General features: G+C 43.9%; 1 protein-coding gene across 6 annotated transcripts in view; it reads right to left on the bottom strand.

The window, feature by feature from the left end:
- The window catches only part of RASGRP2 (RAS guanyl releasing protein 2), a 1,629,940-nt gene that overhangs the window by 1,049,630 nt on the left and 555,951 nt on the right, over window positions 1–24,359 (bottom strand). For all 6 annotated transcript variants that reach the window (XM_073605066.1, XM_073605065.1, XM_073605067.1 and 3 more), the window contains exon 7: window positions 3,527–3,700. In XM_073605066.1, the coding sequence (XP_073461167.1) occupies window positions 3,527–3,700 (174 nt within the window). The remainder of the gene's footprint in view (window positions 1–3,526; window positions 3,701–24,359) is intronic.

Genomic DNA, 24,359 nt, shown 5'->3' with positions numbered 1-24,359 from the left:
GCTTATGTGACTGCTCAGCTTGATGCCATGGACTTTCCCCAGCAGCGGCTAGTTGGAGCATCCGGAGATCGCTTCTTCGAGGGGGGTACTGTCAGGAAAGGTTCCCTCCGCTGGTAATATCTATCATTTGGTGTGCAGTACTGAGGTCCACCAGCAGGTGTCTCCTGGCAGTTTGGAACTGTCAGGAGAGCCTTTCCTTGCTGGTATTATGTGATCTTTGGGCCGCAGTACTGGCTTCCACCAGCGGGTGGTTCCTGGCAGTGTGGGGCTGGGCAGCAGGCACAGGCACTTCAAGCTGGGCAGCAGGCACTTCAAGCTGGGCAGCAGGCACAGGTACATCAAGCTGGACAGCAGGTACGGGCACATCAGGCTGGACAGCAGGCACGGGCACATCAGGCTGGGCAGCAGGCACTTCAAGCTGGGCAGCAGGCACTTCAAGCTGGGCAGCAGGCACTTCAAGCTGGGCAGCAGGCACTTCAAGCTGGGCAGCAGGCACTTCAAGCTGGGCAGCAGGCACTTCAAGCTGGGCAGTAGGCACAGGCACATCAAGCGGGGCAGTAGGCACAGGCACATCAAGTTGGGCAGCGGACAAGGATATATCAAGCTGGGCAGCAGGAATTTCAAGCTGGGCAGCAGGCACATCAAGCGGGGCAGCAGGCACAGGCACATCAAGCAGGGCAGCAGGCACGGGTACATCAGGCTGGGCAGTAGGCACATCAAGCTGGGCAGCAGGCACTTCAAGCTTGGCAACAGACAGTGGCTCATCAGGCCGAGCAACAGATAGGGACACATCAGGCTGGGCAGCAGACAGGAACACATCAGGCTGGGCAGCAGGCTCCGCAGGCCAGGAAATGGGCACTTCAAGATTGGTAAGAGACAGTGGCACATCAGGCTGGGCAGCAGACAGGAACAAATCAGGCTGGGTAGCAGGCTCCGCAGGCCGGGAAACAGACACCGGGGCTTCAGGTTGGAACGCTGGCTCTGGCTCTTCAGGCTGGAACGCTGGCTCTGGCTCTTCAGGCTGGAACGCTGGCTTTTCAGGCTGGAATGCTGGCTCTGGCTCTTCAAGCTGGAACGCTGGCACCTCGAGCGGGAACTCTGGCACCTCGAGCGGGAACTCTGGCACCTCGAGCGGGTACTCTGGCACCTCGAGCGGGTACTCTGGCACCGGAACCTTAAGCTGGGACAGATTGGTGGGTGTGGAGGCAGGTTGGGTTAATGGCAGGATCATTTTAGTTTGGAAAAACATTTGTTTTTTCTTTGGCTTAGCCACTGAAGCTCTATAGGTGACTGCAGGACTGTAGGTAAGGGGCGCAGCAGACTGGAAAGGAAGATTGGGATATGGCAGAGAAGAGGTAACAGTAGCTGGGGGAAGATCCTATGGGTTTGTAGGCAGCTGAGAAGAGGCAGGTGGGTTGAATGCAGAATAGGTACAGGGAGCAGAGACCGGATATGAGTATTTTGTTGGAAGCAGTGTATACTGGGCTGCAACTGAGGTTGACATGGGTGATGAGGAAACATACATTTGGGTAGGCTGGTGTCTGATGACAGAGGTGGTTTGTTTGGCTGGGGCTGATTGCACCATGTCAGACCACGCTGAAAGTATAGGTTGTCCAAACTGTAGTTTTAAATCTCCTAAAAGACTGAGCAGACACAATGCACTCAGCAATCACCTGTGGGGAACAGGCTGAGTAGTGCTCACGAAAATCGGCACGATCATCTTCAAAAAGCCACACTAGGGATACAACTACTCGCAGCTATTAATGAATTGTCAGTCTGACAATACACATAAAAAGTTCATTGATAAAACCGGCATGGGATTTCCCCACAGGGGAACCCCTAACCAAAATTAAAAAACAAATGGCGTGAGGGTCCCCCTAAATTCCATACCAGGCCCTTCAGGTCTGGTATGGATATTAAGGGGAATCCCACACCAACATTTTTTAAAAAATGGCGTGGGGGTCCCCCTCAAATTCCATACTAGACCCTTTAGGTCTGGTGTGGATTTTAAGGGGAACCCCGAGCCAAATTCTTTTTTAGATGGCGTGGGGTTCCCCCAAAAATCCATACCAGACCCTTATCCAAGCACGCAACCTGGCAGGCCACAGGAAAAGAGGGGGGGTGAGAGCGCCCCCCCTCCTGAACTGTACTAGGCCACATGCCCTCAACATTGGGAGGGTGCTTTGGGGCAGCGGCCCCCCAAAGCACCTTGTCCCCATGTTGATGAGGACAAGGGCCTCATCCCCACAACCCTTGGCTGGTGGTTGTGGGGGTCTGTGGGTGTGGGGAAATGGGTACAAAAGTACCCCTACCATTTCACAAAAAAGTGTCAAAAATGTTAAAAATGGCGAGACAGTTTTTGACAATTCCTTTATTTATTCTTTCCATCTTCTTCGAGTCTTCTTCCTTCTATCTTCCTTTGGTTTCTTCCTCCATCTTTTTCTTCCTCTGGTTCTTCCTCCGATCCTCTGCTTCTTGCTCCGGTGTTCTCGTCCGGCATCTTCCTCCGCATCCATGGGAGGCTCCCACTGTGTGACGTTTCTCTTCTTCTGACACTTCTTAAATAACGGAGGGCGGAGCCACCCAGTGACCCTGCCCCCTCTGACGCTCGGGGACTTGACGGGGACTTCCCTATGGCTCTCACTGTGATGTCAGAGGGGTCCCCCCATATTTTTGGGGGACCCCACCCCAATTTTTTAAAACATTTTGGCGCGGGGTTCCCCTTAAAACCCATACCAGACCTAAAGGGTCTGGTATGGATTTTGAGGGGGACCCCCACGCCATTTTTTTTTTTTATTTTGGTTCGGGGTTCCCCTGTGGGGAAATCCCATGCCGTTTTTATCAATGAACTTTTATGTGTATTGTCGGACCGACAATTCATTAATAGCCGCGAGCAGTTTTAAATGACTTTTTCCTTTGAAATTTCATTTTGCTGTCAGACTGTTCTAAACATGGGAAACATGTGCCCCTTTACAGGCATACTATAGACACCCCCAGGTATGAAATTTAAAGGAACTTTACACTTTTATTGTTTCACTTTAAGCATTATTAAAATCACTGCTCCCGAAAAAACGGCCGTTTTTAAAACTTTTTTTTGCATTCATACATGTCCCCTGGGGCAGGACCCATGTCCCCAAACACTTTATGACAATAACTTGCATGTAAGCCTTTAAAATTAGCACTTTTGATTATTCATGTTCAAGTCCCATAGACTTTAACGTTGTTCGCGTGTTTGAACAAATTTTTTGCCTGTTCGCATGTTCTGGTGCAAACCAAACAGGAGGGTGTTCGGCTCATCCCTATTTGTATTCCTAATATTGTAATAGTTTTGCATTTTTGTTTAGTAAAAGCACATTTACACATTGCAGAGGTCTCAGTTTCCTTGCTTATACCGCAAAGTAACCTTGCTAGATAAATGCAAGCGAAACTGCTTGGTGAAACTCTGGGTGAATTATTACACTCCTCATTTATCGTCTAGACGTGTAGAGGAAACATAATTATTTTAATAGGCTGCAAAGATACATACCTCTGCTACTTGTACAAACTGCCTAATGACAGCTGCCCTTTGTTGTGGAGTAGGTTTGCTGAGCACCATAAGCTGGATCCACTGAGAAACACCATTAAAGAGGGCTATGAATCTTTCCAAGACAGGGTTTCCCACAGTACAACCATGGAGGACAAAGCTGTGATAATCCTGAAACTGGATATAAAAATATGGGTAGTAGTTTAGTCTATAATGAATTCAGATCTTTAGAATAGAAAGATTTATTATTCATTAATACTTTAAAAACTAGTAGTTTTTCTACCTGCAAGGCATAATACTTTAAAAGTATACAGTACATGATAATTGTACACAGATAAGCGAAGAGTGTTCCAAAATTCAGTTTTCACTATTCAAATTTTTGGTTTAAAATGAAAGATGACACTTTTTTGTGCCATTTTTCTTGCATCCAGTTTTATAGGAAAGGTCCATTATTTTTTTAACAAATTGTAAGCCAGAGGTTGTTAAAACTCTACTAGGTTTAAAAATTCCTTTTCATCAGTTGAAAACAAATGAGCAAGTAAAACAGAACCAGGTCTTCATTAATATTATGTAATGTAAAACTTGTTCTTCCTCTGTGAAAGGTAGCTACAGTATAACGCATTAAAAGTGCAAAGTTGGGGGCATGGCTTGGCAGCAGATGTAGCCAGACGCACATCCAGTGAGCTCCGCAGAGAATCCGACATTTGATCCTGATAAATACCGCTGATCGATCGATCCTAGCGTCTAATTGCTCTCCAGAGTCTCCTAACATATCTGCCAGACTACCCCTGTCCTTACCTGGGTCTTGATCGATGCCCCGACGTGGATCCGTGGCCCGTTAGTCTCCGGACCATGAGGCCCAAGATGGCGCAGCCCTCAAGTCAGCCAAGGAGAAGTACAGGGAGGCGGCGCAAAAGCTGTTCTCGCTCAAGGGGCTGCAGGACATGCCTGAGCTGCCTGATGGCGGCATGGACAATGGCTCTCAGTCGGATGCAGACGACACCGTCCCCCTGGAGGATCCGACTGCACCAGTACTGCCATGGGACGCAGTGAGTGTCACTCCCTTATCCCACACCCCGCACACTGCTTCAGGCTCGGCTGGGCCTGAACCCACACTGCGAGATTTCCTTTCCGCAGTCACATCCTGTAATATTTTTATCAATGCTTTGGCCACAGAAGTTAAGGGGATGAAAGCTGAGGTGTCCTTTCTGCGCCAGGACATGCAGAAATTGAGGGAACGCACAGCTACCATAGAAGGGCGCATCAGTACTATGGAGGACGATTGGGCCCCCATGCAGAGAGAGGCGCATGCACAACAAATAATAGTGGCTAAACATGCCGCAAAGCTCGATGACCTTGACTTAGGAGAAACAATATCAGAGCTATTGGTATTCCGGAAAAAATGGATGGGAAGAACCCGGTTCAATTTATAGAGCAATGGTTAAAGGAGAAGTTTGGGAAGGAGTCGCTCTCCCCTTTGTTCGCAGTGGAACGAGCACATTGGGTCCCCTCCAGGCCCTTGCCACCGGGCAATCCCCCCAGAGCCTTCCTGTTTAAACTGCTCCATTATAGAGATAGAGATGTCATATTGTCCAAAGCTCGCACGATGGGGGAGGTTCTGGTGATGGACATCTCCAAAATCTCTTTTTCCCCGATTTCTCCCCTGAAGTACAAAAACAGCGTGCCCAATTTAATGATGTCAAGAAGAGACTTCGTTCTTTGGAGTTACAATATTCCATGCTTTACCCAGCTCGCCTATGAGTAGTGGCCAGAGATGAAATTCATTTTTTTGAAAAACCTACATTGGCAATGCAATGGCTCGATAGAGAGGAGCGATAGAGAGGAGTGCTCCTTGAGGGATGCGGCGGACAAACGACGCAGAGCTACCTGAGCGAGGAATAAGATGCCCGTTATACTGGAACTGATCAGACGCTATTTCCAAACTCCTACTAAGGCGGAAGACTGCTATCACAAGGTGCATTGGTATCACCCATGTTGATGGACACTAGACTAGGCAGGTTGCCTAAACTGGATACTGTATTCAGCCCCCCAGTGGAGAGTCCTTTATGGATAGCACAGTTTTTTTGCCTTTTCTTTCTTTTTTTTGTCTCGACTGTGACCCAGTTGGTCCAATTGTCCTAAACATGCTTAACCATGTCTCTTACAGGATGCATTTTCATCATCAGAGACTGCCTATCTTGTTTTTTCATAATTCAAACCTTCTAGAAGCCTACCCAAGGGGTGACATTCTAGTCCACTGTCCTCGATGCTTATATTTTAGTATCTAATGGCTAAACAAGCAGTTATAACAAGTTGGAATGTAAGAGGTCTGGGAGACAGGGTGAAACGATTGGCAGTACTACATGCGATTAAACATTTGGGTTCCTCCGTGGTGTGTTTACAGGAGACGCATATGTTGCCTGGCCAAGATTCCCCATTCTCTGCAAATTTATTTGGTGCCCAGTTTCACTCTGCCTTCTCGTCCTATGCCAGGGGGGTCAGTGTTTTAATTCATAAGAATGTTTCTTGGGTATGTACTACTTCACTGGTTGACCCTAATTGTAGATATATATTTTTAGTGTGCTCCTTAGACAGACTACGCTGCATTATAGGGAATGTATATGTACCACCACCCTTTTCAGTGGAGGTTTTAAAAATTCTGGCTACTTTTTTATCCCAACACCCGGGTATACCCGCCATTATTGTGGGAGATTTCAACTATTATTTGGATGCTGACCTTGATAAGCTGTCCATTAAGGCTTCTGGGAGGGGCCCAAGGGGGGGGGGGGGGCAAACACCATTCGCTCAGCTTCTTATGGAACTTGGGTTGAGGGATGTTTGGAGGCTTGATTATCCGCAGGTTAAAAAGGTATTCATGCCATTCTACGACGCATGGAGGTCTCTCCAGAATTGACCTGGGTCTTGGTTGTGATGGGATGCTCCCACTAGTGATCTCCTCACATTATGAGGCCAGAACCATATCTGACCATTCTCCATTATGTATCGAGCTCTGTACAACCAGAGTAACCAAGCGGGTGGGTTGGAAGCTCAACCCATTTTGGCTGTCGCTTCTCTGTAATCCTGATCCTATTCATGATAATCTGAGCATATTTATACAGCTAAATAAGCCCTCAGTGAGCCCGGGCATTTTCTGGGACTCACTTAAAGCATATCTAAGGGGACAATTTATTACATCTATCGATACTATTAAGACCAGAATTAAGGCTTGGGAGCACTCTGTGCTGCAAGAGGTTGAGAGGGCTGAGTCTGCTTTTGTCAACTCTCCCTCTGAACAGACTGAAAGAATTTGGCATGAAGCCCAGAATTTAACGACCGTTTATTATCTGACGAAAGCAGATAATAAACGTTTTTTTCTCCAACAGAAATATTTTGAGGGAGAAAATACAGGCCACATGCTTGCCATGATGGTGAGGTCACAGAGAGGATCTTCTCACATAGAGGCAATAAGCAACCCCGCCAGGACTTTAGTCTCTTCTCATGGAGATATTTTATCCACGTTCAGGGATTTCTATGCTGATGTATATTCATCTAAGGTCTCACCTACACCAGAGGAAATCAACTCTTTTCTAGAACAATGACATATTCCACAACTTTCGGCTCTTGATGCAGAGCAGCTAAACGCTCCCCTCATGACTGATGAATTACTAGCGGCATTGGCGCTCTCCTCTCCTGGAAAGTCTCCGGGCTCGGATGGCTTGCCGGTGGAGGTCTACAGGCGTAATTCTAATTTACTTATACCACATTTAAAAGAGGTGTTTGAGGATGCGAGGGAAGTGGGATGCTTACCCCAATCCATGAATTAAGCGATTATTGTGCTTCTTTTGAAGCCTGTTAAAGAGGCCCATTCCCCTAACTCGTATAGACCCATTTAGTTATTGACCACGGATGTAAAATTATTGGAAAGAGCTCTGGCTACCAGACTAGCCAAGGTTATTCATAAAATAATTCATAAAGACCAATCAGGGTTCATTCCTTCCAGGTCTACAGCCCTAAACATCAGACGCCTCTTTCTCAATCTTCAGATACCCGTTGATAACCTGGGACACAGAGCAATTTTATCCCTAGATGCGGCCAAAGTGTTTGATAGCGTCGAGTGGCCTTATTTGTGGGCAGTGCTGAGACATTTTGGGTTGGGAGACAATTTCATCCAATGGGTTAAACTGCTGTATGCAGCCCCCAAGGCTAGGATCTGCGTGAATGGAGACCTCTCAGACTCGTTCTCTCTTTTCAGGGGCACTAGGCAGGGGTGTCCACTGTCACCCCTGCTATTTGCGCTGGCACTTGAACCGCTTGCGATTATGATAAGATCATCCACGTCTATTGTGGGCTTTAACAGAGGACTGGTCATAGAGAAGGTCTCCCTTTATGCGGACGACACCTTACTATATTTAGATGACACAGATAGCTTTCTTACAAACGCTATACTGATAATAAAAAAATTCGGCTCCTTGTCGGGATTTACTTTTAACTGGAGCAAATCGGTCCTTTTGCCAATCGATGATCTAAAAATCACATTACCAATTACCGCGGCATCCCTTAAGATAGTCTCCTCATTTAAATATCTGGGAATACAGGTGTCAGCTAATTCACTGTTGTACCTAGAGGAGAACCTCCTACCCCTTTTCAAAAGATTGCAAATGATATGCGACACTTGGTGCAAACTTCCCTTATCAGTAATTGGGAGAATAAATCTCATCAAAATGGTTTGGTGCCCCCAACTGTTGTATATTATGTATAATTCACCACAGTGGATACCCCGAAGATGGTTTAACCGTATTGACACTTTGTTTAGGTCCCTATGGAAGAAAAGAGTAGTGAGAATAAGTCTTTCCTCTCTGCAATATGGTAAAGATAGGGGAGGGGCGGCAGTCCCCAATCCCAGACTCTACTTCTATGCTTCTCAATTACAACACTTGAGTGGTTTCGGGTCATTGAGTGACTCAGGCTCAATTGAAAATCTATTGTGGACTGGAAAGCCAAACGTTTCGGTACTAGCAAATCTAGAGGCAGGGCTTCCTCGATTACCACAAACAGCTCCCACTGTCATTCTTCTTAAAAAAATATGGACCTCAGTCAAATCTAACTTGAAGATCTTTGGTTTTCTGGCGGAAACCCCTTTATGGGACAATCCCAATTTAGAGGAAATATTCAAATTGGAGGGATTTCAGGCTTGGAGACTGGCAGGAATCTGTAATATATCTCAATTATATAAACATAATGTTTTAAAAACATTCCTAGATATACAAGCTGAATTTCATCTTCCAAGGCAACACTTTTACAGATACCTCCAGGTACGGCATGCTCTTTAAGCCCAGGGCCAGATTTCCAATCTCTCACTTTCCAGTCACCCCCTGATAGAAGATATTTTCTATGGTCAGGAGAAAAAGGGGTCTAATTTCCCACATTTACTCCTCCCTGTTGTCATCTATACAAAACACTGAAACCCTACCAAGTAGGAGGGGTTGGACAGAGGATTTAGGAGAAATAAAGGACGAAACATGGGACATATGTTTACAGGCAGGGCCAATTACTTCTGTATCACAATCGCACAGGCTGTCTCACTTATTCTTACTGCACAGGGCCTGCCGCACACCTATACAACTGCAGTGTTGGGGTAGGAGGGATTCTTCCCTATGCCCCAAACATTGTGGAGAAGAAGGTTCACTAATTAACCTGATGTGGCGCTGTCCAAAATTGCATCAGTATTGGGGTGCTATAACTGAGATTATCTCTTCAGTATTTCAAATCAAGTCCCTTTAGACCCCCAGATATGCATCTTAGGCGCCGTGGAGGAAGAGATATACCCACCCCCAATTAATATTGCAGTGATTAGATTATATTTAGCTCGTAAACTAGTGGCCAGATTCTGGCTTTCCATACATGTCCCAACTAAACAACATAGTTGATAGATCAGATCAGGTTAACTATATCCTTATAAGGGAGCACTTGACTTATCAGCATAGGAATGCAGTTCAGAAATTTCACTCCATTTGGCAACCTTGGTTAGAAACACCTGGGTTGGCACCCCCACGATTGACTATGCAATGGTTACTACAGATATAGAAGCTACTTGGGTTAAATGGAAGGTGGACTCTAATGCGCATATAGATTACTCAAACGAGGTATTAGGTACGTTTACCTTCAGAGACAAGTGGAAAGAAGTATATATGGTTGGGCAAAACATGGGCAATACTGTTCATTAGATGGCCTGTTGGCCGTAGGTTCTGTTAGTATTCACATGGCGGATGTGTACGTGTTCGTCTGCAACAGCTCATATGTATGTAATAACCAAGATGTATCTAAATAATCTTTATTTTTGGTGCCACTGCTACACTGATTTTCATTTGTACAATATATATGTGCTGAAGTAACGTATGTTCTTTCCTGTACGGTGGTTTGTAAAATGTTTTATGTCTTGGTTGGCACAATAAACTTTTTTCTCTGATAAAAAAAAAGTGCAGTTATTCTACAATTAGTTTCTTTTATAATAGCACTAACATCAGTGGCAGCTGTTAGTTCACAATCCACATGCCACCAAACTCCCCGGTCAGGTCACAGGCACCCCCCCGGTAGGTTGCGGGCGGCGGCTTCACCCTGCGTCTCTTCCTCAGCATCACGGTGGTTTTCCTGTGTCTCCTCCCTCCTCCTCATCTGCTGTCAATGAGATCGCTTCTTCTCTTGGCCACTTGGGTGACAGGTCTCATGGCCTCCTGATTGGCTTGGGTGGAGAATCATGAAGATAAAAGAGAATATTAATTCTCTATTGTCACACAACTGCGCTCCGAGCCCACCCTTTTTTAAAGCCAATTAGAGCCTCAGGCTCTAATCATGTGGCGGCGCATGGATTAGGGGGGCAGTACCCCTGCACCCCGTATGGACAGGCCGCCACTGACTATATAATTTTGATTATAATTTTGCTAGATAGGCAAAGGAAATTATTTTCAAATAGGATAAAGACACATTATAATAATTGTGTGTTTTCAATTGTGGTGCAAAAAAACCAAACAAAATAGCGATAGAAATAAAACTATGGGGGGAGGAATGAGTTAGTACAAATGAATTAGGGTTATCTAATAAGGGTTCAAATAAGAACCCCAATGCTAATGGACATGCAGGCAGGTGCAGACAGAATATGTTTACTTTTACAATTGAAAGTTTGAGGGCACTTCCTTTCACAGTCATTCCTAAATAGGGATGGCCTGCACATATCCCGATTCAGTATGGCAAATGTTCAGTAAATATGATTGAAGTTCGAATTTGGAATTTGAACCCTATTAAAATCAATGGGAGACAAGTGCTTGATATCTGTAATGGCCATTTTCCAAGATAAAAGTCAAGGTATTGACAAAAAAAGTCATGGGGGGCTGGCCACTAACCTGGAGGATATGAACCAAAGAAAAGAATATCTAAAATGTACCACTCAACAGAAAGTAGCCATTTTGAATTGGCTTAAAGTGGAACTTTACCGATAACAACTTGATAAAAAAGAATGTTCTTTAGCAAGGAACATACATTACACATTAATAATTATGCTACCAAAATTAGTGTGTGCTGTAAATTGCCTCCAGCATTGCTCGTGTCTATTCTTGCCGGAGGCTGACATTTTGCTGAAGCCCAGGGCCCCTAAGCAGCAATAAATCTCTAGGCTGTCAGCAGACTGGCCTCCAGTGGCTCTAATTCTTGTCACAGTGCCAAAAAATAGACAGCAAGTGAGTACGTACAGAGCAGGGTGAGACAGTGTATTACTGCATTTTGAACAGTTTAGACACTTTAATGTTTTACATAGCTATACCTGCACAAGGGACCAGCATGAAGTGATCTAGCAGGACTTAATTTTCTGACTAAATTTCCACTGAAAAGGGCAACATAAAAATATGCACTTCCCTTAAAAAATCTCCAATGCAAGAAGATGTCATTTGTGGGGAAACGCATTGGACGGAGTCAGCGTGTGATGTCATTACATGCCAACGGAACGGGTAACACCGTGGCTTTGTTTGCTTTTAATACTGTTGATCTTTAACCTCTGTCATGTAAGTGTAATCCCTTCATTAATAAATATACATAGACTGTATTATTTTGCACATGTCTGTGTGGAGAAAAATCCGCTATGTGGTGGACTTTTAGGGCACGATAATTTTTAAAAAGGTTTTAGTAGAATATTTTTATAATTTCAAAAAAGTTTATTAGAAAAATGTATAGAAAATATAATATAAACGGCATGGAATGTTTTAACACATCTACAAACTTTTACATCGTCATAAATAATGTAATACAATAGAGTCTATACTTCTTGCACCCGACGCGATTCAGAGTACTAGGTTGTCTCCTTCTTCGGGGGTATTTAGCAAGAAGAAACTAGGTTTCTAAAATGAAACAATAAAATTAGTAAGTACATAGTATTGACACTGATGTTTAATGATATACATTATTATTAAAGGTACAATGTTTTGAAAGAACACTTACAAATGTTATGATGGTATAGTTAACATTCCAAGAGTTGTCGCTTTAAAAACATACGAGAGTGCAAATGCTTTCAAATCCTCATCCAAGGAATCCTTGGTGGTATATATGTATACAAATGTCAGAGCCAGGAGGGGATAGCAAACCGCCGTTGACCCAACACCCCCTCCTCCACAAAGGGGGGGGGGTGTTGGGTCAAATGTCAACCCTGGTTAGGAGGTTGCTCGCCCCTTTGCCTCCTTCTATTTGTTTCCTCTCCATGCCTTGGCGTAGGCCTGTCCTGGTGACCGCCCGACACGTAAAGACGCCTTGGTTTCATTAAACCTGTGGCGGCATCATGTGGGGTCTGCAGCGCCTATCCACAGCGCCGTGCCTCCATCTTGCTTCACCTAGCAGACATGCGTTGTCTGCTGGTGAAGCTTTGCATCCCAGCGAGCATGGTGGGTGTGGCTATGTTCCGCCGTGCAGCTGTATTGCGAGTGTGCAGGGATGTGGCGGTGCGCACACCACTGGGGGGGCCGGGTTCACTAGTTCTGTTCTCCCTCCCATCTCCTTATAATCAGCTGTGCCCTTGACAGCTGTTTGGGGAAGGAGGGAGTTATATACCCAGTCACATCCGCACATTCTCGCATCCTACTCATTTGTTTGTTGGATGTCGAGACGATCGATCACAAACCTCTGCTTTTCAAAGTAAAAAATGTTTTACTTTCCCCTCAAACCCCTTTATTAGCCTATGTTTCAACTTTCTTCAGCTGGCCATACACCATGTAATGTGGATCACTGTGCTTAAATGGAAGTATGTCTTGGGTCATTTTTTATACCTTTTGAAAATATGAGCACCTTTAATCTAATATCCAACATATATAGTGACCTTTTGAAAAATGGATAATATATAAAAAATTTGAATTTTAACTATAAAGTCTCTCATTATTTGATGAAATACAATGGTGCACTCATTAACACCCTTTACTCCATGTATATTTATACTCTGTGTATATACATTGAAATGAGGTCCTTTTTCTATTTACTTCATGTATATTTATACTTTGTGTATATACATTAAATATCAGGTCCCCTCTTTCTAATAAAAACCCTGCCTATACTATATAGGTTATAGACACTTATATCTATCTTTGCTATTTATTATTTTATAGCTGTGGTCCCATACTTCCCCACCTGCCCCTACCGTGTGGGAACAATCCTCACCATCAAGAGGTACCAAGCATTTCTTAGCTATTAAAATTTTGTATATGAAGAAATTATGGATATCACTATACTTAGACTTCTTGTAGACTTCTTCAAGGGATGGAGAGGAGACAAATAGGGGGAGGCAAAGGGCCGAGCAACCTCCTAACCAGGGTTGACATTTGACCCAACACCCCCCCTCTGCGGAGGAGGGGGTGTTGGGTCAACGGCGGGTTGCTATCCCCTCCTGGGTCTGACATTTGTATACATATATACCACCAATGATTCCTTGGATGAGGATTTGAAAGCATTTGCACTCTCGTATGTTTTTAAAGAGACAACTCTTGGAATGTTAACTATACCATCATTTTTTTTCAAAACATTGTACCTTTAATAATAATGTATATCATTAAACATCAATGTCAACACTATATACTTACTCATTTATTGTTTCATTTTAGAAACATAGTTTCTTCTTGCTAAATATCCCTGAAGAAGGAGACAACTTAGTACTCTGAAATGCGTTGGATGCAAGAAGTATAGACTGTATTGTATTACATTATTTATGACGATGTAAAAGTTTGTAGATGTGTTAAAACATTCCATGCCTTTTATAGTTTATATTATATTTTCTATACATTTTTCTAATAAACTTTTTTGAAATTATAAAAATATTCTACTAAAACCTTTTTGAAAAGGGGGATTTTTCTTTTTTCTTCTTTAATACTGGATGTGGCACTAACCCCTTGCTCAACATTACTGGCCTAACAATCTTTTTCTATGTCTGTGTGGAGAGTGGTTTGCTGATTGCCAAAGGCTGGCCCTTAAACTTCACATTTGAGAGTGTTCCTTTTGAAGTCTGCTGCTAAACAAGTCATCACACCTGAGGAAAGCATTTTGGGTGTTTCATTAACTCTGTCATTCGAGATCATTTACTGTTGGTAAGAGGCCCCTCTTTTTTTTTTTTTTTTTTTTTTTTAGAAAAAGGAGCACCTATTTGCACAGGAGCACAAACGAGTGGAATTATTTACAGCACTGAGCACTTTGTTCATCTTTATGATATGTGGATATGATATGATGGACTGTATTTCATGAATTATGACTCCACTTAATATATAGTACTTTTTTTAATTTTTAATAAGCTTTTTTGCCATTTGCACCATTTATTGTAAAAGAAAATGTCCTCAAAAATGGGACTTTGAAGGACCATGAACACTCAAAAAATTGGAATTTGTATATAAGTATAAGTATGAACAGTCTATAAGATTGATACAGAAATCATGATTATACATACAATACCATATATTTACAAAATACAGTGACTAAATCTATACAGATATACATATATTGATATCAGTACTGACCTCATGTGTTAGACGTTTAAAGCACCGGAGATCATATGCTCAAAACAAGAAGAAGGGAGCAAAAATGCCCACAAGAAAAGCCGAAGATGGAACAAGGAAATGTCATGTCAAGTGCAGCGCCACATTGCCACAGGAGTATCACCCAAAAGGGAGGACGGGGGGGTGACCAAAGGATGAAGGGGGGGAGGGAAAACACAACAACAAAGACAAGGGAGAAAATCGCTAAGCGACTCCTTGACAGCTAGTGTACCACCTTAGGTCAAGGTATAAAACCTGATGGTAATAAGATATAAAGAAATTAAGTACCAAATAAGCTCAGCAAACTGAAGGAAAAACAATAATAATATTTATTCCAAAAGGGATAGGCTAATCTATCAAATATAGACACATACCTATCATTATGAGGTTTCTTGCTGAAATCTTGCACAACACACTTTTTGTCGAGGACCCGCAGGGTTCAAGTGCAATCTAACGCCAAAAAATAGTCCGAGGAAAACCTCATGACCAGCAGAGTTGTGTTCCCCATACAAAACAAAGCAAAAGCAAGGAAGAAGGTAAGTGCCTATACTAAATATATATAGGTAGGCAGGGACCTAAAGTAAAAAACAAAAAGTTCAAAACTAGTAAAGTTGATATATGCAATATTAAAGACTATATATCCATCAAGTGGTGTAATCCAAAGGTCTAAATCAAAGATAGAAAAAAACGCTATTTTTCACCCATGTGGATGTGTCCCAGATCTACACGATGCAAAGACCTGAATGAGCTAGGCAGTTTATAAAGGGCTCTAGATAGTAGATTAAGATGAGAAGAATGTACCACACCTGGGGCAATATATGACGCTCAAAGATAAGCCCCCCCCTCCCAACCAGACACCAATCCAATCTCCATACCTCCCCTGGGCCGGCGGTGCATCGCGCCACCATGCCCACACACTATGTGTGCTATGCGACAGCATGATAGATGCGGCGTAAGCCGAAGAGCACCAGAAATGTTATGGGAACAAAATGCCACAGCCAGTCACATGACAATGCGGTGCGCCGCATCGCCCGCCCACTGACGCAACACAGGGCATGAGGATGCAAGAGAAGCCAAGCGTCATAGCCCGACCAGAAGCCGACATCACCGCCCTCCATTGGGAGGAGTGGACCATACGGCCTGGGTGCGCCAGCTGGGAGATAAACCCAAAGTGACACAAAAGTGAGGGGGCTGCACAACATTCATGACAGGGAAAAGAGAAAAGAGGGGGAGAAAAGAATGATAATGCCAATAGGAAAAATTGGAGATTCGTTAGATATAAATCACCAAAAATGACAATTTGAACATATACTCAATCGAGATGCAAAGAAGAAAAAAAGAAAAAAAAAAAAAGAAAAAGAAAAGGAAAAAAAAGAGAAGGAAAAGGGGGGTGAAAGGGGGAAGAAAAGGAAGAAAAAAAAACGAAAAAAGGAGATAAAGGAAGAAAAGGAAATATTAATCATTTTTAAATTTAAGCCTCTGCAAAACCCATGAGGTCAATAACTGACTTAACATACATAAAACATTCATGTGCCATGATTGACATAAAATTATGATCCTAAAATAACATTATACATTGATCATATATAGATTTCATCAATTAGAATCGAATAACCATAATATATATCAGTGATGGCGAACCTTGGCACCCCAGATGTTTTGGAACTACATTTCCCATGATGCTCATGCACTCTGCAGTATAGATGAGCATCATGGGAAATGTAGTTCCAAAACATCTGGGGTGCCAAGGTTCGCCATCACTGATATATATGTTAATGGAGCAGCAAAGGTGCAAATTCAAAAAGGGGGATATCAAATCAAATATTCGGTGAATGGTATTAGAAGCTAAAGTTCATTCTCTGGACTGCTCAAGACAAATCCATCCAGAAAAGGTTTGTAGGAAACTGACTTGTTTAGGCCAGGGAAGGTGGTAGCATTAAATCTAAAAAAAGCCAGTGCTGCTCCTGCTGCAGGAGTGTCTTGTTCCAGTCCCCGCCTCTAAGGCCTGGATGGACAGGATCCAATATCAGGAATTTTATTCGCGGAAAAAGGCCACCGTGGAAAAGTGTAACATGGCATCCCAATGGCAGATCAGGATTATTTATTTATTTATGTTACTTATATAGCTCCATCAATTTACGCAGCGCTTTACATATACATTGTACATTCACATCAGTCCCTACCCCTTAAGGAGCTTACAATCTAAGGTCCCTAACTCACATTCATACATACTAGGGACAATTTAGACAGGATCCAATCAACCTAGCAGCATGTCTTTGGAGTGTGGGAGGAAACCGGAGTACCCAGGGGAAACCCACACAGGCACAGGGAGAACATGCAAACTCCAGGCAGGTAGTGTCGTGGTTGGGATTTGAACCAGTGACCCTTCTTACTGCTAGGCGAAAGTACTATCCACTACACCACTGTGTCGCCCAGGAATACAAGATCACACACTATGAATATGTCGATATGCTCTCTGCCAGAATTCCACATTGGTCTTACCCACATAGAAACAGGAACAGTCACACTGGAGTAAATGTAAAACACCTTGGGTGCGACAATTTGCAAAATGCCTAGGAACAAAATGGAATTTGTTTGGGAGATCTGGATGCTTCCCAATGTTCATATATTGACAATATCCACATCTCCCACATGTGAAGGTACCATGTCTTTTGCAAGGATCCCTTCCACCTGGTCTAAATTCACTGGAAACTAGTTTATCTCTCAGAGATCTTGCTCTCCAAAATGTGAAGGCTGGGCATTCTGATACGCATGATCCAGCTATAGGATCAACCGTCAGAATGTGCTAGTATTTAATAATAATCCATTTGAAACTCTCCTGCTGGTTAGAAAAACGAGTGATGATTATAAGTTGATTAGTATCAGATTTGTCAGTTTTGGTTTTATATAGTAGTTCTTGCCTGTTTTTGGAATAGCTTTTTTAAAAGCTCGCTTGAGGCATTTGTTGGAATATCCTTGAGCTTGCAATCTCAGTTTCAATTTGTCTGCTTCCTCTTTAAAGGTAATATCATTTGAACAATTCCGTCTGAGATATTGTCCGAAGGGGATTGAGTTAACCAGGCTACGCCATGCACCTGGAGGAAGTGGCCTAAACGAGTCAGTTTCCTACAAACCTTTTCTGGATGGATTTGTCTTGGGCGGTCGAGAGAATGAACTTTAGCTTCTAATACCATTCACCAAATATTTGATTTCTGATATCCCCCTTTTTGAATTTGCACCTTTGCTGCTCTATTAACATATATATTATGGTTATTCGATTCTAATTGATTAAATCTATATATGTTCAATGTATAATGTTATATTAGGATTGTAATTTTATGTCAATCATAGCACATGAATGTTATATATGTTAAGTCAGTTATTGACCTCATGGGTTTTGCAGAGGTTTAGATTTAAAAGGATTAAAATTTCCTTTTTTTCCTTTCTCTCCTTTTAATTTTTTTTCTTCCTTTTCTTCCACCTTTCTCCCCCCTTTTCTTTCTCTTTTCCTTTTCTTTTTTCTGCTTTACATCTCGATTGAATATATGTTCAAATTGTAATTTTTTGTGATTTATATCTAACTAATCTCCAATTGTTCCTATTGGCATTGTCATTCTTTTCTCCCCCTCTTTTCTCTGTCATGAATCTTGTGCGGCTCCCTCACTCTTGTGTCACTTGGGGTTTATCTCCCAGCTGGTACACCCTGGCCATACGGTCCACTCCTCCGAATGGAGGGTGGTGACGGCGGCTTCTAGTCGGGCTATGACGCTTGGTTTCTCTTGGGTCCTCATGCCCTGTGTTGCTTTAGTGGGCGGCGACGCGCCACACCGTCATGTGACTGGCTGTGGAGTTTTGTTCCCATGACAACATCTTTGGGCGGGGCCGCATCTGTTATGTTGCACACAGTGTGTGGGCATGGTGGCGCGATGCGCCGCTGGCCCAGGGGAGGTATGGAGATTGGATTGGTGCCTGGGTGGGAGGGGGGGGCTTATCTTAGAGCGTCATATATCATTCCAGATGTGGTACATTCTTCTCCTCCTAATCTATCTAGAGCCCTTTATAAACTCTCATTCAGGTCTTGTGCATCCTGGAGATCTGGGACATGTCCACATGAGTGAAAAATAGCACTTTTTTTCTATCTTTGGGTAAGACCTTTCGATTACACCACTTGATGGATACATGTTTTTTAATTCCGCATATATCAACTTTACTAGTTTTGAACTTCCTTTTTTTACTTTAGGTCCCTGCCTACAATAATAATAAATATATATATATATATATATATATATATATATATATATATATATATATAAATAAAATAGGCGCTTACCTCTTACCTTCTTCCCTGATTTTGCTTTGTTTTGTATGGGGAACACAACTCTGCTGGTTGTGAGGTTTTCCTCTGACTAATGTGTGTTGTACAAGATTTCAGCAAGATACCCCATAGTGATAGGTATGTGTCTATATTTGATAGATTAGCCTATCCCTTTTGGAATATTATTATTGTTTTTCCTTTAGTTTGCTGAGCTTATTTGGTATTTAATTTCTTTATTATATCCCTTGTCTTTGTTGTTGTGTTTTCCCTTCCCCCCCCCCCCCCCCTTCCCCCGTTCTTTTGGGTGATACTCCTGTGGCACAGGGGCGCTGCAATTAACATGACATTTCCTTGTTCCATCTTTGGCTTTTCTTGTGGGCATTTTTGCTCCCTTCTTCTCATTTTGAGCATATGATCTCCAGTGCTTTAAACCTTTAACACGTGAGGTCAGTACTGATATCAGTATATGTATATCTGTATAGATTTAGTCACTGTATTTTGTAAATATATGGTATTGTATGTATAATCATGATTTCTGTATCAATCTTATAGATTGTTTGTACTTATATGGAAGTTTATCAGCCCATTCCTTTTTCCCTGAAGAAGAGCCTCACCCTACATTGCGAAACGTGTTGGATTTCATCTGTCTGGTTGACAGTTGGTTTCAGCTTCTTCCATTATTCATGTCTCAATCTCATGTGCTGATCACAGTTTTTTGCAGGTACTCACTGATACCACTTACCGATACCTACAGCCAGAGACTGCAGGCATGTTACAGGGGACAGCCAGAGACTGCAGGCATGGTACAGGAGACAGCCAGAGACTGCAGGCATGGTACAGGAGACAGCCAGAGACTGCAGGCATGGTACAGGAGACAGCCAGAGACTGCAGGCATGGTACAGGAGACAGCCAGAGACTGCAGGCATGGTACAGGAGACAGCCAGAGACTGCAGGCATGGTACAGGAGACAGCCAGAGACTGCAGGCATGGTACAGGAGACAGCCAGAGACTGCAGGCATGGTACAGGAGACAGCCAGAGACTGCAGGCATGGTACAGGAGACAGCCAGAGACTGCAGGCATGGTACAGGAGACAGCCAGAGACTGCAGGCATGGTACAGGAGACAGCCAGAGACTGCAGGCATGGTACAGGAGACAGCCAGAGACTGCAGGCATGGTACAGGAGACAGCCAGAGACTGCAGGCATGGTACAGGAGACAGCCAGAGACTGCAGGCATGGTACAGGAGACAGCCAGAGACTGCAGGCATGGTACAGGAGACAGCCAGAGACTGCAGGCATGGTACAGGAGACAGCCAGAGACTGCAGGCATGGTACAGGAGACAGCCAGAGACTGCAGGCATGGTACAGGAGACAGCCAGAGACTGCAGGCATGGTACAGGAGACAGCCAGAGACTGCAGGCATGGTACAGGAGACAGCCAGAGACTGCAGGCATGGTACAGGGGACAGCCAGAGACTGCAGGCATGGTACAGGGGACAGCCAGAGACTGCAGGCATGGTACAGGGGACAGCCAGAGACTGCAGGCATGGTACAGGGGACAGCCAGAGACTGCAGGCATGGTACAGGGGACAGCCAGAGACTGCAGGCATGGTACAGGGGACAGCCAGAGACTGCAGGCATGGTACAGGGGACAGCCAGAGACTGCAGGCATGGTACAGGGGACAGCCAGAGACTGCAGGCATGGTACAGGGGACAGCCAGAGACTGCAGGCATGGTACAGGGGACAGCCAGAGACTGCAGGCATGGTACAGGGGACAGCCAGAGACTGCAGGCAAGGTATAGGGGACAGCCAGAGACTGCAGGCATGGTACAGGAGACAGCCAAAGACTGCAGATATGGTACATGAGACAGCCAGGGAGGTCAGGAGGGAACACATCAGGGGGTAGTCACAATGCTTTAATAAGCCCAATTTCTCACTGCGCCACATGAAAAGGAAATGCAATCCCATTTGTCAGCTAACAGCTCCTCTATGCTAAGCTGCATTAACTCAGCAGACTTAGTATAGAGGTGCCTGTAAATAAATCCACAATGTGCTGCTAGTTGAGCTTACCTCCAGGAAGTTCAGATTCCCTCTGCTCAGCTGCTCACACCTCCCGCTACCAGGCTGGCGTGATCTCAGGGGGCAGGCACAATCCCTGTCCCTCCCACCCAAGCAGCAGAAGCCAGGAGGCTACCACCTTCTCAAGCAGCAGCAGGCAGGAGAGAGGCTGGAAAACTGCTGGGGGAGGTACAGGGGGCGGAGTGTCCAATCCCGATATATATGGGCAGTAATTCCTAATGCTGAGAGAGGCTGTATGTCGTCCCGACCGCCGCTCTAAATTCACGAGGGGCACTCAGCCTCAGAGTCAGTAATTTTCTCGGGGGAACAATTTCCCCGTTGCGCCCCCCCCCCCCCGGACGTCACTTCTGGTATCGGAGCATTTTCGCGAGTACGATACTCGCGAAAATAGCTAGTATCGGTGCCGATACCGATATCAGTATCGGTGCATCCCTAGTTCCGAGTATGAGGTAATGAAAGAACAACTAAAGAGATTAGTTTCATTGGGCCTATTCCTATTGCTGGATCGTAATAGTTCCCTATCCTTACCCGCCACTTCCACAATAGTGTCATCCAATGTTGCTTCGCTGTACCTCTTCTCCAGAAATCTTTGTTTCAAGACTTGCGCCTGTAAGTAGTAATCATCCACCGTCTAAGCCTCAAAAATTGGCTTTTAGGAACCCCTCTGATAACCATGATGGGTGATGACAACTGGTGTTTTCTATATATGAATTTCTATCAGTCTTCTTGAAATAGGTGATGGTAGAAAGAGAGCCATTGGTTACCCTAATGTCCAAAACCAGAAAGTGACCCCCCTGGGTGCTAGCCTCACACTAATTTGATACCCCTGTCATTATTATTGAGGTGGAAGATAAATTATTGTAGAGTATTCATACTACCATTCCATAGGAGGAGGATGTCATCAATTAACCTACCCCAAAAAAACAATTTGGGCCGCCGGTTGTCATGGATGATGTCCTCCTCCCACTTGGTCATAAATAAATTGGCCATACTTCATGCAAATTTGGCACCTATTGCCACACGACAATCATTAATCATAATTAATCTTTTATCACTTATCTAATTGCCCTGATTATATGGGGTCTTCCAATATACACATATATACATATTTTGTGAGATATACTCTCTCTCTCTCTCTCTCTCTCATTTTTATTATCTCCACATAATTTGTAGATGTGTACGCTAGTATGTCCACCATGCACATCGGGTCTCTCTATTGATCGATCATATTTTTTAAAATCCCCATGATTGTTTTTCTTATATATTCTCAACATTATGATATTTGTAGTTGTGTATTTTAGTTTTAACAATTTTTAGCCATTTGTGTATTTTTCCTTACCAATTACTAGTGTTAATGCATCTCGGTATGTCCCACTGCACTACCCTGAGCTGCGGTCTCCGTCTGTATCCATGGCTACCCATCCATCCAATCAGGTAGCACTAAGCTCAGCGTTATATACCACTTCAAAGATGGCCCCCATTAGCGCCTGAGGAAGAAGCACGCATGCTTTGAACACGCGCACCTCCCTGCTGACCCTGTACCCGGAAGTGACGTCATCACGCTGTACTCCTGTGTCCACAGATCCCTGTCCCCGGACACCATCAAGGCGCTGGATCCACCACCACTGTGCTACACGAGGGACAATACACAGACATTGCAGCCTATTCCATCAGGCAGCTGTCACCCTTCCTGAACAGAGTGGATGACCACTATGTGACATGCCCAATTCCTTCATCTGTTTGTGAGTGCATGTCATTTACTTACCTCATCATAAAAAATGTTAATCTAACTGCTACGCTTAAAAGGCGCTGCTTTCTGTTCTTGTCTTGGAGATAACAATTGCCCTCAAAACAGAAATAATTATGACTCATGGCAAAAGTCCAGAATGAACTGATTTTGGGTCACCACTAGATCAATATCCCTTTCCAGAAAGTGTCTCACCACTTTAAATCCATGCCTATGTAAAACATCAGTTTACAAAGACGTGACATTAGCTGTTGCCAAAATGTACCCATCTTTCCACTCAATTGTTCTCAAATGTGATATTAAAACTCAAAACAATTATAATAGAGTTAGAAAACAGAGCAAGACCTGGGATATGAATCCAAATACTGTATATCACATATAAGTGAACAATATATGGAAAAGACATAGAATTACAAATTTCTAAGGGGATTAGGAGTGACAGGAAGACATCCTGGTTATTTAAATGCGCTGTTAGCCATTTAATATAGTCCACACTATCTGGTAAGAAGCCAACCTTATCTTATATCACAGAAGTTGTATCGGTGAAGTTGTCCTTAAAAGGTGCCACTTCTGAATAAGTTAAACACAAGAAAATGACCCCTAAATGGACTTTTAAGGCACTACAGTGGTAAATTATTGAAAAGTATAGTTTATTTAAACATATTGTATCAGAATAAAAGCACATCACGATCATGACACTACAATGAAATCCTCTTAATTCACCCGATGCATTTCAGAGTTTCAATGTCTCTTTCAGAAACCATGAACCAGACCGAGACAGAAGTACAGTAAAATCACACTTGTTTATTAATAAAAATAAAAAGGTAAATAGAGTAAGCGTAGTCAAAGCATAGCCAGAGTCCAGTAACCGGATCGGGTAGTCAGCCAAGCCAGAGTTCAGTAACCAGATCGGTTAATCAGCAAGGCCAGAAGTCAGGCATTCAAGTAGAGGAACAGCAAGCAGGATAAGGAGCCAGAAGGGATGTCAGCAAAGCGAGTCTTTAAACAAGAACGCAGGATATGGTTTCTTGTGATGTGACCAAGGCGAAGCAGGAATGAAGTGGGCTGGAGATCTTTAAGTAGGCAGGACTGACGAGCAGATCCACAACAGCTGGTTAACTATGAAGAGAGATGAGAGCTGGCAATTAGCCGACAGCTGAGCGGCCAGCTCAGAGAAGGAAGGGCTGAGCCAGCCCTGACAGTACCCCCTCCTCAACGACCCCTCCCCCTCGGAGGACCACCAGGCTTGAGGGGAAAACGTCTATGGAAATCACAGAGGAGGGCAGGAGCATGTACATCCGAGGATGAGACCCAGGAGCGTTCCTCAGGATCATAACCCTTCCAATGCACCAGGTACTGAATGCGCCCACGGAACCTACGGGAGACAACAATGGATTGTACCTCATACTCCTCATGGTTCTCAACCTGTATAGGGTGAGGACGTGGCACTGAGGTGGTAAAGTGGTTGCAGACCAATGGTTTCAATAAAGAGACATGAAACACATTTGACATGCGCATACTAGGAGGAAGGTCCAACGCGTAAGCCACTGGGTTAATCCTGCGAAGTATACGGAAAGGCCCAACCGAGGTGTGAACTTCAGTGAGGGAACATGAAGTCAGAGGTTGCGAGATGACAGCCAGACCCTGT

The sequence above is a fragment of the Aquarana catesbeiana genome, linkage group LG11 (assembly GCF_042186555.1).
Source record: "Aquarana catesbeiana isolate 2022-GZ linkage group LG11, ASM4218655v1, whole genome shotgun sequence".
NCBI classification, from domain to species: Eukaryota; Metazoa; Chordata; class Amphibia; order Anura; family Ranidae; genus Aquarana; species Aquarana catesbeiana.
Note: the sequence above shows the minus strand (reverse complement) of the source record. Positions and strands in the feature narration are given on the sequence as shown.